Source organism: Dendrobates tinctorius, unplaced genomic scaffold, assembly GCF_039654945.1.
Source record: "Dendrobates tinctorius isolate UK_male_01 unplaced genomic scaffold, ASM3965494v1 ptg000250l, whole genome shotgun sequence".
Lineage (NCBI taxonomy): Eukaryota > Metazoa > Chordata > Amphibia > Anura > Dendrobatidae > Dendrobates > Dendrobates tinctorius.
The window spans coordinates 52030672-52047619 of NW_027361917.1; the positions used below are offsets into that span (position 1 = coordinate 52030672).

Consider the following 16948-nt stretch of genomic DNA (forward strand, 5'->3'; position numbering starts at 1 on the left):
GTTTCACCCCCCCGTGCAGCTTCACCCCTTGGCACCACAGCCAGTTTTGAGCTTTATGACAAACCATTTTTTTTTCTACTTTTTCATTGTTACCTACCAACATTTTAAATTGTAGGAAAGTTGTTTTTTTTTAAATTTTCTGGATGAGTTGTATTTGTCAGTGGAATCATTGTGGAGAGCATAACTTATTAACAAACTTTTATTACCTTTTCCATTGCAATGATATAAATAAAGCAGTAATTCTGCCAGTTTTTTTTGCATTTGAAATTGTATGTTATTCGTTGTGCTGTACAAATAAAGTGTTACCTTTAATCTGTATGTCACTGTGAATACAGAAATATCGAATTTAAATAGTTTTATTTATGTTGTATTATTTTATACAATAAATACACAATTTGAGGAAAAAAAATCACTTTGTTTTGTGTCGCCATATTCTTAGAGCGTATTACCATTTAGAGGGGCGCTACGGGGTTTTTTTTTTTTTGCATGACTAGTTTTCATTGGTGCTTTTTTAGGTACATGTGACCTTTTCATCACATTTTATTACACACTTTGAGAGGCGAAATGAACCAGAAAAATATCAATTCAACATTTTTTATTTTATTTATATTTTGTAAAAAATGTTAAGTGCAATTGAAATTTTGTTTTTATTCGTCAAGTTGATATGATCAAGACGATGATAAATGTATATAGTTTTTTTTTTCATGTTTTGATAATTTTACGTTGGGTCCCAGAACATGAAGCAAGAGCTTAGCTGTGTACAAATGTGTGCTGCTATGGATGGCACCAAACAGTTCTTGTACCTGTGCCATTTCTAAGACTTAATTGTATGCCGAATTGCAGTAAAATCCTTGCAATCTGGATGTACTTTTCAGTCCGCCATTGACAAGAGAATGCTGTTGGCCAAACAAAAATTGTTTGGCAGGCAGCCATTTTGGATGGATCTCTCATACACAGAAGCGCTTGCTTGGCCGCTTCCTCTCTATGATGGAGGCGCAACCAAATTGGTTGTGGCTTATCTCCAGGAGATCGGCAGTGAAAAAATGGACATGCCAGATCGATATCTTCCCTGACAATAAGTTGTTTGGGGCTCCCATACATATCAGAGTGTTGTCCAAGCTCATCGATATTGTTCTCTGACAATAAGTTGTTCAGGGTTCCCATACACATCAGAGTGTTGTCCGAACTCATCGATATCGGCGAGATCGGCCGACACTAGTCTGGTCTAAAGTGTATAGGGGCCTATACGTCGACTTGTGGGAAGGGGTTTGATGACAGGAAGCTCTGACTTGACATAAAAAAGATAAAAGAGAGAAAAAAAAAGAAAATATATTGCCTTCTTCAAAACAAAAATCTTTCAAGTACATATGTAATGACGTTCACCTGGATGCGTGTAACTTGCAGTTCTGATGAAATATCAGACCGTTCTAGATCTGATAATTCCTTTTCTCTTGCTGAAATCCACATGGAATGTGCCTCAAAATCATGGTCAAACTTCTCCCAAGTATCTTTAGTTATCTCCATTTTCTTGATGCTTAAAAATAAGAAAAACAAACAAAACAAATATATTTTACACAAATATATGAATTTATACAGTCTCAGGGAGCAATCACGCACACACTGTAATCCATGAACATGCTACCAGGCTGTAAAAGTCCATATATTTGTGAGGAAAGATAGTCATGTACAATTTATACCTAAAATAATTATGTCCTAGTTTTTCACTGTTTTCACTGACAGCAAAAGGACACAACAAATTCAATTTCATTTGTCCACTTTTTTTGATGGTCTACGCATAAAAGTCATGTCGATCTTTGGGCCTATCTATGGACTATATTAGTAATTTGTGTTAGATTCATGTGCTGTCCATTTCTTCACTGACTGGTTACTAAGCAAGCAAAACGGATGACGCATGTATGGCAAAAATGGACACATAGACCAAAAAAGAAAGCACTTTAACGACTACCTATTTATGTAGAATTTGTATTAAAGGGAATCTGTCACCCCATTTTTCCAATATGAGCTGCCGGCACCGACATCAGGGGCTTATCTACAGCATTCTGTAATGCTGTGGATAAGCCCCCCGATGTAACCTGAAAGAGAAGAAAAAGGAGTTAGATGATACTCACCGGTGGGGCAGTCTGGTTTGATCCAATGGGTGCTGCAGTCCAGAACCTCCCATCTTCATACGATGCCGTCCTCTTCTTTCCTTCCTGTCGTGGCTCCGGCGCAGGCACAGTACTCTACCCTGTTGAGGGTAGAGCAGAATACAGCAGTGCGCAGGCGCCGGACCTCTCTCGGTGCCTGCGCACTGCAGGACTCTGCTCTGCCATCAACAGGGCAGAGCAGTGCGCCTGCGCAGGAGACATGACAGGAAGGAAAGAAGAGGATGGCATTGTATGTAAATGGGAGGTGCCAGACCGGACGGCGACACCCATCGGACCGGACCAGGTTACATTGGGGGCTTATCTACAGCATTACAGAATGCTGTAGATAAGCCCCAGAGGGCGGTGCTGGCAGCTCCTAGTCGAAAAAAAGGGTGACAGATTCCCTTTAAGAGAAATTTATTGTGTGATTTGCGGTGTACTAACAACAGACAATATGAATCAAGGATTTTTCACTTTGAAATGCCACAGCGGAATCCCACCAGCTTTTTTGTTAATTAGGCCTGTTTCACACTTCCGTTTTTTGATGTCAGTCAAAATCCGACAATTTTTGAAAAAAACGGATCCGCCAAAAAAGGGGCGGATCCGTTTTTTCCCCCCATAGACTTACATTAGTGGTGGATCTTGACTGACGTTCGTCCGTCCCACACGTTTTTTGACGGATCCGCCAAGATTTCAGCGTCTCCCGGGCGGATGGGACGGACACTGCAACGTTTTTTTTTTTCTTTGCCGGTCCGCTGTTTTGCAGTGCGCATGACCGGAAGCTTCACACCAGGAAGCATTTTAACTATGAAATGCCGTTGCGGGGAGCAGCAAAAATCTCTCTCTCTCTCATCGCTTTAAATTTCCTGCGCATTTAATATTCACCGGATCCGACAAACTTAGCGGCCGCTAACATCCATATATCAAATAACGGTGGCGGATCCGCTACTTTTCGTTTTTGGCGGATATCAACTGTCCACCAACAACGGAGGTGTGAAACAGGCCTTAGACAGTAAACAATTAGAGACCTGTCAAACTACCAGAGGTGCAAGGACAAGTCGAGGTAAAGTATGTTTTCTTGAAAATGTCACATGGATGCTTTTATTAAGTGGGCCTGTCCTTGATGCATGCTGCCCTCCATTTGGGCTTTTTGAGAAAAGGTAATTTCTTTTCAAGTTTTTCCAGAATTTTTGTGGTGTCTTTTATTTTGAATTTCCCAGTCATTTTTTTTTTTATCTCCTTTCATTGATGAAGAAACCAGTAGCGTTTTACAAGCAAAAACATTGCAGAGATGTTCAAAAAGATACCAGGGAGCATCAGAGCCCTCCCATGGAGTTGCATTTCTAGAGGGTCTCCAGAGTGAAAAATGCCTGAACAATGCTCAGGTCATGGTGTTTGGAAACCTGAAGTGGTTCAAGACACTAAGAAACCTGAATATGTGAGTCGTAAGTCGTTTTTATACAGAAATGCACATGTTCATTCTTTTGTGCATTTTCTGTGAGCTTTTCAGGTGGGCAATGGAGCGGACCCACCTGAAAAAGATGTTGTGTGCACACACCCTAAAGATCACAGCATGTACTAGTCAAGTCCGATGTGCAGACAAGATTTACCCATAAAACAGACAAAATAAGAACAACTGGGAAAGAAGAAGGGAGTCAGCGCACCAAATCTGGCTGCACATCAATGAGGACAGGAAACATCGCATGCAGCCGCCCTAGTCGAGGTGGAAGTGCAGGAAAAACAAGATTCTCCAGCAATGAAGATAAGGTATCTATAAAACTTCACATTTTTCTATAAACTTTAGAATGCGATATTCTCGGCAAACCACAGATAATCCAGTCAAACCAACGTGTTTCAACGTTAAGCCTTCGTCATGGTGGTTTAACGCTTAAACGCGTTGGTTCTACTGGCTTATCTGCAGTTTGCCAAGAATATAGCTTTTTAAACTTTATAATAAAGTGTGAAGTTTTATACATACGTCATCTTCATCACTGGAGAACTGTGTTTTTCCTATAAAACAATATGGGTGCACAAAGAATGGGACACTATCAATTTGACATCCATTTTTCAAAGTACCGTGCATAGAAAGTTACACAGAAAACTGAATTGAGTTTACATTCTTATTGAAAAATGGATGCCATATATATGTCAAAAACCTAAATATGGGCCACATAACACGATTTTAGCAAATACTGAACAGCGTATGGATAAAAAAATCACTTGTTTCTATAGGATGTAAATCAAGTTTCTTAAGAACATCTGAAATTGGCCTCAGTCAGCCATACTTTTGAGCCAGGGTCTCCTTAACATTCTTCACATTGTCTTGAATAGATCTTGTCTTCTCCTGCAAGTGGCGCTTGCTCTTATATCCCAGCTTAATATCAGATGACTTCTCGACAAGACTTTCTGCTTGGACTGAAAGTTCTTCACTTTGTTTGCAAATCTCCTGCAGAAACAACGCATTGTGAAATTATATAAATTTGACCTACGCTACATAAAACACTAAAGGGGTTGTAGATGATAGGTGATGACTTGCTGATTGATGGGTGTCCTATCATGGGGAGCCACACCAATTGGTAGAATGGGAACTTTTATCCACATTACAAAAATGTTGCAGCAAGTCAGATTGCGGCGCCATTCATTTTCCATGGGGCTGATGGAAAAAATCGAGTGCAGCACTTGGAAGCCCAATAGAGAATGAATGGAGCATAGGTTGCAACTACACACTACCACTCCAATCAGGGATAAAAGAGAAACGTTCTGCTGATTGGTGCGTGTCCCAGGGATCCGACCCCCACCGATCAACATGTTATCACAAATCCTGTGGACAAACCCTTTTAACTTCCAGATGACCCAAGATTGAAAAAGTATCTGAATCCGCCATGAATATCTATATCCACATCTCACGTTACAGTGATTTGTCTGTTACCTTCGTCTTCTCCAGTTCAGATGACAAATTCTCCAATGTCCCAAAGTTCAATGGTCGTTCGAGCATAGGCCCCATCTGCTTCAGGTTCTGGGCAACAGATTGCTTGCCTGTTTCTATTTGCTCCCAGTTGTGCATTGTATCCTTTGAAAATATATAAAATATATAATATAAAACGTTTCTTGACAAACTTATATATAATTGAGAGGCAAAAAGTTCTGGATGACTCATTTCTGCAAGATGCAACAAGACAGACCCCAAAGGTGTCTTGGAAATGTTTGATAGTGATGAGCTGACAACACAGGGTACTCCAGGCATAGAAAGTAAGGGCTTATGTCTACTATATAATGTAATTTACTACTTAATAGGTGTCCGATCACTGGGAACCCAACAATTGCTGCATCTTCTTGTGAAGCCTTTTCTCCCTAGAAAGCACCATGTCTCTCAGCTCCTTCATCTTCAAGATAGGTGGGAGTCCCCCGTTCACCAGCAATTGATGGCAAATCCAGTGATACACCGTGACATGCTACGAGTGGAATATCCCTTTATCCCCTCTTCCTCTGTCTTATAGCACACACTGATATATGTGCACTTACCTTTAAGCTTTCTTTCTGCTCAACCATTGCAGTTGTCACTTTGTCCAATTCCGCTTCTATCTTAGTAAAGTCCTTGTGCATATCTTTGGACATTCCTTCCTTAGCCTGTAACTGTTTGGCCTGAGCAATTTGGAGCTGCACATCCTTCTTCTTTGACTGTATCTTCTTTATCTTTTCCTGGAAGAATATGTTATAAGTTGTGACTTAAAGGGATATTCCGGTATTTAGATGAAAAACTATAGACATCACATTTTCGCCCACTATGTGGTGAGTGATGATGTGAGAAACTATTGAAACGATTGGAAAAGTCAATACTGAAGAATTTTACTCTGCACCGGATACTGCTGATAGGATTCAGAATTTTTATACCGGAATATCCCTTTAAATGTGTTTGCAAAGAACAGCTCTAAAATAAGCAAGAGAAACTTTAGTTGGGGAATTTTTCTTAGCATTCTGACTGTAAAAATTTACTTCTACCACAATGTCTTATTGGAGAAATAAAAAAGTGGATTATTCAAATTTCAGATCACAGCCGCTTGGCAATCAGCAGCTCTCTACAGATCCAGCTAATCTAACACCCTTTAATGATTGTGTGAAATCACGATTGTTTTGTCTGGTAAGGTAATCATTACCGCCACCTTATTTCACTGACAGAAACCTGCCCTAATGTTCATAGGACAGATACCTGTGAGCATGTGCAGTAGGACACTCCACTGCTGTGACCTGACAACCAGTACTAAGCATCTCCAGCAGTGGAGTTTCCTCCTGCATATGCTCACAGGCACCTGTCTGATTAATATTATTAGCTGACTAAAATGCAAAAAGCGCAATCCACATAAGAATGAACATTCTCAGAGGAAGGTATTACGACCGAAACGTGCGTCGGGGTGGGCGGGTACGCCACGGGAGATCATGTCTCTGCATCCTTGAGGTATTATTGTTTATTATTATTTATGTACATGTTAGGATGATCATTCTTATGTGGATCTTACATATCTATCCATCTATGTACATTTACCTCCAGTACTATCTGTGGCCTACCTACCATAGGGCATTTTATGGATGCTGTAGTATTACCAACTCCTACCATCTTTTTTAGTCTCATCTGTCTCCTGTCCTTTGTTCACTTGATTTGATTTAATAAAGATTGGTATCTGATTATTTCTAATGGGCCTTATGACTGTTTTTGTTTCTGTTTTGCTCTGAGATCGAGTAGCAAAAACCTTGTGACAGATTCCCTTTAATGCAAGTCTGCAGCTGCAGCAGTCAATATCTTAAAATACATCCTCTCTCTCTATGCTCTGTGTGTTCAGTAGAATTACTAATAGAAATGGTGTGGGGCAGAAATTGTAAAAAAACAACAATGTGAAGATTTCACTTATTTATATCCATTTATACCTCATAAATAAGAAGCAGCTCCTGGGCCTCCTCAAAGCTTTCTGTGTTCAGTATCTTCTCAGCTTCTGACTGTACATCTTCCGAGCTAGTGAGTATCTCACTGAACACGCTCCTTACTTCTGCCTTGTACTGCACACAATCTCCAATAGTGCTCAGGATCGTGTTAGCCTGTAAAATAAGAAGAAGCATTTAGCTAGTCGCAATTTGGTGAATAACTGCAGACAACATTACACCTAGAAACACTGGAAATAGCAAAATAAATTAAAGCAACAATACAAACTCCATCAATTAAATCAATATCTTAGACCAGATGAGGCAGGTGTACTCACTTTGAAAATCTATGTCAGAATGGCTGTATACTGGTTCAGCTAAACAATGAGAGAGTTCATGAGTCTAAGTGTGTTCAATCTCAGCCCACCTAGCCTTACTGAGAAATGCATCTTGTACTGAGCAGTCAGCAGGGGCAGGGAGGAGGGACACTGAGGAGCTGTCAGTTAGACTATGTGGACAAGACTGAATAAAACTATTAAAAATGATTATAAGCCATACTGACATAGATTATCAATGTACAGCACAAATCATATGCTCCGATTGCTGCTGTAAACCTCTTAAATTGCAGTAGACAGCTAAAATTAAAGTTGTATTGCAACACCTAGAAAAAGAGATCAGACGCTTCACAGGTTCAACTGAACTAAGAGAGAATAAAAAAAAAAAACATTTAATGTTTTATATTTAAAAATAGAAAAAATTAGAATCAACTTTTTTTTTCCTAAGACAAAATAAAGACATAAAAAAAACCTTAAAAAATAACTACACAGTTGTGGTATCCTTGCATCTGTAAAAATCAAAAATTCAATAAAAATGTAAAACTTTTTGGCGCTTAAGTTAAAAGCTGTAAAACAAGGGAAAAAATGAAATGCCAGAATTGTTGTTTTGCGGTCATCGAATTTCATTTAAATAATACCAGAAAAAGTGAAGAAAACATGGTATATACTGTACAATATATAATGGCATCGGCAAAAACACAGCATGGCAGTGAGCAACGCGGCATGGCAGTGAGCAATGCAGCATGGCTTGCCCACGTCAGTCTCATTACAAATACTTGAGTCCTAAAGGAAGACTTGGAGAAAAATTCCCATTCTGTGCACTGCTACACGGTGGAGCAAGAGCGGTGCAATAGTTCCGCAGCGCACTAAGCAGAGACTGCACTAAGTCCTGGATGGAACGAAGCCAAAGGCTTCCAGAACAGCTCTATTTAACCCTCTAAGTAAGAAACAGTGATTTAAAAAAACAGTCATTCCATCAGCACTAATGTAGTGTACCCCTTACCTCACTTATAGAGTCCACCAGTGCTTTCAGATCAGTAGATACTTTGGTTAGATTACCGCTTTGCTTTTTCACTTCTGTCTCAACCGCAACTCCTATTAGTGCACGCAGCCTTTCTTTTAGATATCCGAGTTCATCTTCTTGTTTTACTGTATCACGTCTGATGTCCTGTATATCACAGAGCAAAGACTGATTTGCATATACTTACTGCTCCATCTGAAGCGCCGTGGTCACTGCAGTCAACCACGCGTAAAATGTGGTGACCAACTGATCATCACTAAGGTCGGTGATTGGCTGCAGTGGTCACATATCAACAAAACCAGAGCAAGTGTTAGGGTGGAGTGGCAGAAAACTGAGAAGGTGAGGTCTTTTATTATTTTACACTAATCAAAGCAGTTTTTGGTTATTTAACTGAGTGACCCTACAACCCCATTAACCCTTTTAAACAAATGTATTTGACACAAACTAATTTTAAATATATAAAAGATATATATATATTCTGATTATAGTGAAATGAATAAATAAATACAAGACAAAATAATACAAACCAATATCTTTATTCTAAAAATATATTTATACAAAGATATAGGATGTCAATCATAATCCATGCCTGTCAAACAACACACTGTCCAGTACCCCATCACGTGTTTCGCATTTTGCTTTGTCAGGGGATACAGGTCTGTTTTGTATATATAGTATTTGAATTTGGTTGGTTTGTGTGATTACCTTAGATTATCAGATCTTGTGTTTATAACTTAAGAGTCACCTTCATTGAGAGCTATATATTATCTCATTATGTATACTACACTAATTGCATGAGCCTGATTTCTGCAAACAATTTACCCATTGTCCCAAATGGAGTGTTTTTACAGTTAGTTCTTCTGTTGTGGTTTTTTTTTTTTGTATACATATATTTGGAGAATAAAGATATTGCTTTATATTATTTTATCTAATATTAATTGAATTGAGTACAACCAGAATGTACAGTATGTAGGTTCTAATGTTTTGTGGCCCTTCTACATCATGTGGCTTCTGGTTCCAGATGGTTTACCACTTTAAGCCTTCACTTTTTAGAGTTTATCTTTAGTTATACAGAAGGTGATGAAGCCTGATTTATAATTATTTTTCTAAATCACTTTCATTAGTAATTTGGTGTTCAATAGCAGCATGTACTGGCTGTGGTCCTTTGTGCCCCCTACATTTCTATCTCCAGCACTGTAGAAAAGGAAACTTGCCTGATGTGCAATCCCAAGATCTTGTGTTCACCTCAATTGTCAGCTGAGCGCTTTTTTTCATCTAAGAGTAAAGTCAGAGGGCTGTATAAATAGGACAGAGATTGGACTGCAATGAGCGGACTGGCCGGCAGCCCTCCCAACCCGAGCATGACAGCTACACAGAAATATATGAGGCCGTCATGTTCAAGTCAGGACAGCTGCCGGCCAATCCGTGCATTATGGTCCGATCTCGGTCTGACTTTTACAGCCATGTGACTGTGACTTTATGCTCCTTATTATTCTTTCAGACAAATCTCTCCCTACAATCCAGACTCGCCATCTTCTGGAGTTTACCACCTGAGAACTCTAAAGCCCCCATTATACATAGCGATATCGCTAGCAATATCGCTGTAATGTCACCGATTTTGTGACGTAGCAGCGATATTGCTAGCGATATCGCTACATGTGATGCTTTTACCTCCAACCGGCTCCCCCGCTGCTCATCGCTGGTCGCGCGAGAACGTCCTGGATCATTTCTAGTCGGGCACTTCCTGTGGCGCCGACGAGCGACGCGTGGACGCGGGCGGGAGGACGTCAGGATCGATGCTTCTGACAGGTAAGTAGCGACCCCCGACCCCTGCGATGTCGCTGGTGAGATCTGCCTGTGTGGCAGCTCACTAGCGACCACTTAGCGATGCACCAGCGATCCATATCGTTGTCGGGATCGCTGGTGCATCGCTAAGTGTAACGGTACCCTAACACACATACTCTGAACCAGCATCCCTGCATGGGCTATCATGCAAAAAGCACTGTATTTGTGACTCAGTATAGGTTTACTGAGCCATCAGTTGTCTCATATTGTCACCTAGCGGACAACCTGTTTAGGCTGCTAAGGCTTTACAAACTCAAAATGGGTACTGGTCAATCAGCCCATATGGTAGGTGACTTCATAGTTTTCACCATATGATCTGCACCTATCGCTTCGCTGATTTATATTATTGTGCCTCGATATTTTTATTTTTTTCTACCCATCTGTACTAATGGCCTTTCCATGTGGCATACTGATGACTTATTTCACTTGCATGTTATATTCCTTTTCTCATACCCATCAATGTATAAATGAGCTTGTTGCCCTACTCTCTCCCGAAACTTGAAAATGGTGTAGATGTAAAAGGTAAAATATCTAGGGAAAATAGATATGGCTTGTTAAACAGATTTTTAAAAAGTACGGATCACCCCATGGAAAACGTTATGAAAATGAGACTAAAATCTAAAACATTTCTCAAATTTATGTAACTGGCAAAGAAAAAAAAGCTTTGCCTAATTTACTAATAAAGCTCTGACCCTTAAAAAAAGAGAGGTTTAAAGAGTAATCAGATTTCTGAAATCTGCTTTTTTTCTCCTCCTGGATTGATTATTCACTCTCAATTCATGGGTAAATTCAGTGAAGACAGATTTTCCCATTACTGAGATAGGAGATTGGTGTGTTTAAAGTTCTATGGAGAGGGGAGTGGGAGAAGGGAGGAGCTTGAGGCAGACATAAACATTCTGCTGCAAATAATACTGAAACAACAGTTACAGTGCTCCATAGAACTTTATGAGCACCAACTGTCATCTCTTATCTCAGCAATGGGAAAATCTGTATTCAACGAAGACAGATTTTATCTGTGATCTTAGAAATTCAAGAATAAATGATCAGTTCAGGAGTAGAAAGAAGAGGATTTATCTAAATAAGCTACATTACAAATTTTCTTCTTTTGATTATTGACTTATGAAAAAAAAATGAAATGATGGTTACTCTTTAAGTGCAAAGTCCAACTGATGTCTAACTAACTTGACAGATGTTGGAGACTTCTTGCTTGAGCTGAGAGCCACCAGTGTATGGGGAAGACTGAGAGTGTGCCGCATGTAAGCACACTGGAGATTGTGTTGCTATCTTACTTTATGATGGTGCAGTTATGTAAAGAGAGATGGATTCCTGTGTATTGTGCAGCAGCAGCAGGAGGAGGAGGAGGTCGGAAACAGCAACTGAGATAAATTGTCACAGCGTTCTCCTCAGTGTATGGTGCATGTGGTGGTCTATCTGTCTAGAGTAGGGAGTGGAGTGCTCAGATCAACCCTTTACAAGCAGCCAGATCATTCTTTTGCAGATTAACCCTCAACATGAAGCTCGTATATCCTCCTTTTGCAAATGAACTCTTCTGATTAGAGCTAAATACTTTCCTGATTTGCTTTTAACTGATTCCCTGCCCTTTGGGAAGCATTGGTAAATTAACCATGTATGTGACTCTCTTTATTCATGAAAATAATAGCTCAATCAGTTCTCCCATAAACTATGAACCGACGAATCATCAAAACTGCCCCATCCTGCCAGGTCTGAGCGGCAGTCAACTTTTCCTTTCAGATGCTTCATGGAATCTGCCCCCAACCCCTTCCCAATTGGTATCCTCTAGAGAAGAGCATCCTACAAGATTTTTAGTTCACTCATAAAAGTAAAACCTGTGTTCCTGTGATATTGAGGGAAATCATCACCCTCAGTATAATTTGAGAAAAGTCTAATCATTTCATTGTCACTTTTTATGTTTTTGTCATAAGGTAGCCCATCTTTCCATCTATCTTTATTCCCATTGCTCCCTCCAGAATTCCAGGATCCTGTTTTGCTGTTGCTTTTTTTTAATCCGCCATAAGGTTCCTTAGATATGAGCATTTTTAATATGGTTATAATTTTTAAGATTTTTAGCAAGGGGACATAGATCACAGGATAATAATGCAAAGCAGCCTAAAGATAATTCCCCCACAAAAAACCTTACGCAACGCCCTCTTGGTAAAGATTACACAAATGAATTCTGAATAAGTAGGCCCTTGTGTCTGGAACCATATGATGTTTTTTTTTTAATGATTTTAAGATGAAGCAGTAGAAATAAATAATAGCAAAAACTGGATACTTTTTCACTAGTTGACAGGTCCTCTTTAAGGCCGGGGTCACACTTGCGAGAAACTTGCACGAGTCCCGCGTCTCAATACCTGGCACTCCCGCTGGCACTCGGGACCGGAGTGTGCGGCTGCATGTATTTCTATGCAGCTGAGCACTACGGTCCGAGTGCCGTCGGCAGTGCCGGATATTTAGACGTGAGACTCGTGCGAGTTTCTCACAAGTGTGACCCTGGCCTAACTCAGATAATAAAGCACTGGGATATCACAGCACAAGAAAGTGTAATTGACTCCTAGCTGGAGTCTCCTTTAATGATTGGGCGGGGCTGCAGCTACTCCAAGATATTATTATGTTACATAGTTGTACTACTTACCTCTGTACTGTAAAATATACTGATTAGTGATGAGCGAATGTGCTTAGGTAAGGTGTTATCCAGGCATGCTCGGGTGCCAAAAGAGTGTGTCCGGCGTGCTCGAATAACATGATCCAGTCCCCGCGGTTGTATGTCTCATGAAAGTTAGACAGCCGCAACACTTTCGGGGATTACCTGTTTGTTAGGCAATGTATGCATGTGTTGTGGCTGTCCAACAGCCGTATTTTTGGAGCACGCTGAAGTCACTGTTAGCCCCCCGAGCATGCTCAGATGACACCTACTTTTTTATTCTGCACATCTTATGTTCTGTTGATGCCACACCCTTGTTAACGCCATTGCATGTTATCATGCATCAACTTTTCTTTCTGCACTGTAGAACAAAACCTAATAAACTTTATATAGTAACAAAACATTAAATATAAAGTATATTACCTGTAATAAAGCTTTCATTTGTTCAAATTGAGAAACTTCCGTTACTTCTTTTTTGATTTGTTTCAGCTGCTTATCTTTTGTCACAAGCCAACCTGATAACCCTTTTAGCCTAAAGTACCAATGTAAGAAAGATCACATGACCACACTAATAATATATCTTATAAGAATGTAGGATATAAAAAAATAATGAAAGACAAAAAACAAATTCACTACAATATAGCCTCTTGGTAGGTCTCCATTGTTTCCACTATGTCCATTCTTTCAGACACTTATCTATTTATTTTACGCACTTACTCTATATTATAGGCATTCTCCGTATTGTTATCCTGTGGTTGGCCATTGTATATATATCATAACTCTCAGTATGGTATGTCATCTCTATTACTGCCTATTTTGACTGTGCCTTGATATTTTGTCTTCCTAATAACAACCATCTCGATTTACCTGTTTCCAAAATGGAAATATATGAAAATATGTTTATTTTCCTGTATAAACTTTGTTTGCTTTTGATTGTTTTTGTTTTCCCTTTCTGCTGATATGTGACATGTAATATATTCGTGTATATCTCTACAGCAACTGACGAAAGTCTTCTGTATGGACCGAAACGTTTTGTATATGCTACTGTTTGGGACTGAATAAAATCACCTACAACTTTAACACTAAGTTGAGTGCCGGGTTCTATTTTTACATTGAAAAATGAATCTGTCACCAGGTTTTTCTATGCTATCTAAGAGTATGAATAAAAATGAACCCAGAAGTATAGGGCGTGTGGGAAAAACACCACACTAAGTGTGTAATTCACACACATCAAAGAAAGATTCACTCCTGGCATGAACTGATGCAAGCGCTATGATTGGCCGCTGGGTAGACACGTGACTAAGCATGTGTCATGTCGGACACTGTTCACACCAGGGTGTCCGGCAGACAGCGGTAATACCCTGTTGGGTATTCTGTTCCAGTCAGGATAGGGTTAACCAGGTTGTCATGCTGACTGAGGGCTGGGCCACGCCCTTGGTCTTTAAATAGTTCGTCCTGACTATGGGCGTCGCCGACTATAGCTTTAGCCTAGTGCTAGCAATACCGGTCAGCATTGGTGGTGTTGGAGCGTCTGATATCTGGTGCAGTATATCCCTCAGTGGTTCTTTCTCCAATCTGTTATATATATTTTTGGTTGCCCTTGCACATTATTGTATTCCCTTGTGTATTAACTGTGTGGTGTTTCTTTTACCCCTGTCCATACGTATTTGTGGGGTCTGGTGTCTGGTCCCCTCACTGGGTGGAGGGTGGTGGGTTCAGCTTAGGGCTGGACAGGAGACAGGGACAGGGTGGAGGCTCAGGCAGGCACACCTTCAGTGTAAACCCTGGGTAGAGGGACAGACAGGGTTCCCCTAGTCTGAGGGACATCGCAGGGGTCCCGGGGTTTTTGCCTAAAGTAACCTAGGCATACCATGACATTATAGTCGGCCCAAATAATAAAGTGAGAAGAAAAAAAAGGTATAGATAGGGAATATAGGGGTTACTTACTATGGATCCTATACTTTCCCTAACCAAGCAGCTGGAGGCTCTATCCATACAGGTCACTGAACTCAGGGGGGCGGTCCAGCAACAAGGCCTGTCAGCTCCGGCAGTACCTGCTGAGGCTGCAGCCAGGGCAGCTGAGCCCAAGTTTCCCCTTCCTGAACGATTTGCTGGTGATCGTGGTAAGTTCACGGTGTTTCGTGAATCATGCAAATTGTATTTCCGTATGCGTCCACATTCCTCAGGTAATGAGGCTCAACGCGTGGGCTTGGTGATTTCTTTGCTGAGTGGTGACCCACAGGCCTGGGCCTTTTCACTCCCTTCAGACTCACAGGCATTTGAATCTGTAGATTTTTTTTTCTCTGCTCTGGGTTTGATCTATGACGATCCGGATAGATTAAACTTAGCAGAGTCTAAGATACGCTCACTGCTTCAGGGTGATCGACCAGCTGAGGATTACTGCACGGAATTCCGGCGCTGGGCGGTGGACACGCAGTGGAATGACCCTGCGCTTAAAAGTCAATTTTTGCATGGGGTTTCTGGAAAGGTTAAACAGACTCTCCTAATGTACGAGACTCCCGCCTCTCTGGAGGCTGCGATGGCACTTGTAGTACGCATAGACCGACGTCTCCGTCAGGGGGCGCTGGTTTCGTTGCCTCCGGGAGGTGGGGGAGTGGTCGGTGAGGTTGCCGCAGGTGAATCCGTGGAACCCATGCAGATCGCTGGTATAGCACAGTCACCGAGTAACAAGCCTAAACGTCCTTGGCACAGAAGGCAGGGGCTCTGTTTTTTTTGTGGCAAAGGAGGACATTTTATTAACGCTTGCCCCCTGGTACCTAAGAAGGGCGCGCCGTCGGAAAACTGATAGGCTCAGAGGGTTTGGAGGAGTCTAGTCTGAGCCTTTGTGTATCCTCCGTCATGGTTTCCCAGTGTATGCTCCCTGCTAGGGTGGTACTTGGGGGGCAAATGCTCTCTATTACAGTATTTATTGATAGTGGCTCAGCTGCCAATCTCATTGATGAGAGGTTCGCGCATACAGCGGGATTTCCGGTGGAGAAATTGCCGAACCCCATCCGGGTGGTTACCATCAATGCTTCCCCGTTGTCTCAAGGGGAGATCACAGAGTGTGTGTTGGATATACAACTCCACATCGGAGTATTACACTCAGAGCGGGTAACTTGTAAGGTGCTTAGTAACTTACCGGCTCAGATGGTTCTGGGCTTTCCATGGTTGTCAATGCATAATCCTGTTATTGATTGGAAGACCCAGGACATAATTCAGTGGAGCAGGGAGTGTCAGGAGAGGTGCCTGGCTACATGTATTTCCGCTTTGACCCCCAGTATCCCGGAGCCGTTGCTGGATTATGCGGATGTATTTTCTGAGAAGGGTTGTTCGGAACTACCACCGCATCGCCCCTATGACTGTGCTATTAGGTTGAAACCAGGGGCCAAGTTACCTAAAGCTAGAATGTTTAATATCTCAGGTCCCGAGAGGCTAGCTCTCAAGGAATACATTGCGGATAGCCTGAGCAAGGGTCATATTAGACCTTCCTCTTCTCCTCTGGCTGCTGGCTTCTTCTTTGTTAAAAAGAAGGATGGCGGTTTACGCCCGTGTCTGGATTTCAGAGAACTCAACCAGATTACGGTCCGTGATCCTTACCCTATGCCACTTATACCCGATTTATTCAACCAAGTGGTTGGTGCCAGGTGGTTCTCCAAACTGGACCTCAGGGGGGCGTACAATCTTATAAGAGTCCGTCAGGGGGATGAGTGGAAGACAGCGTTCAATACCCCTGAGGGTCACTTTGAGAGTTTGGTAATGCCGTTTGGGTTGACTATGGCACCGGCGGTCTTTCAACACTTCATTAATGATGTCTTCTCTCAGTTGTTGGGGAGGTTTGTTATAATTTATCTTGACGACATCCTCATTTTCTCTCGCGACCATGATACACATATAGAGCATGTTAGACAGGTTCTGCAGTTGCTCAGAGAGAACAGGCTCTATGTTAAGCTTGAAAAATGTGTGTTTTTCGTACAGGAGCTACCGTTCTTGGGTTATATAATCTCCGCATCAGGTTTTAAGATGG

General features: G+C 41.3%; 1 protein-coding gene across 1 annotated transcript in view; it reads right to left on the minus strand.

The window, feature by feature from the left end:
- Positions 1–16948, minus strand: part of SYNE1 (spectrin repeat containing nuclear envelope protein 1) — a 591877-nt gene that overhangs the window by 381495 nt on the left and 193434 nt on the right. Inside the window, exons 25-31 of the mRNA XM_073557690.1 lie at positions 13345–13453; positions 8397–8561; positions 7068–7235; positions 5670–5846; positions 5077–5217; positions 4433–4593; positions 1384–1534 (exon numbers count right to left, since the gene is read on the minus strand). Coding sequence (XP_073413791.1) covers positions 1384–1534; positions 4433–4593; positions 5077–5217; positions 5670–5846; positions 7068–7235; positions 8397–8561; positions 13345–13453 — 1072 coding nt within the window. The remainder of the gene's footprint in view (positions 1–1383; positions 1535–4432; positions 4594–5076; positions 5218–5669; positions 5847–7067; positions 7236–8396; positions 8562–13344; positions 13454–16948) is intronic.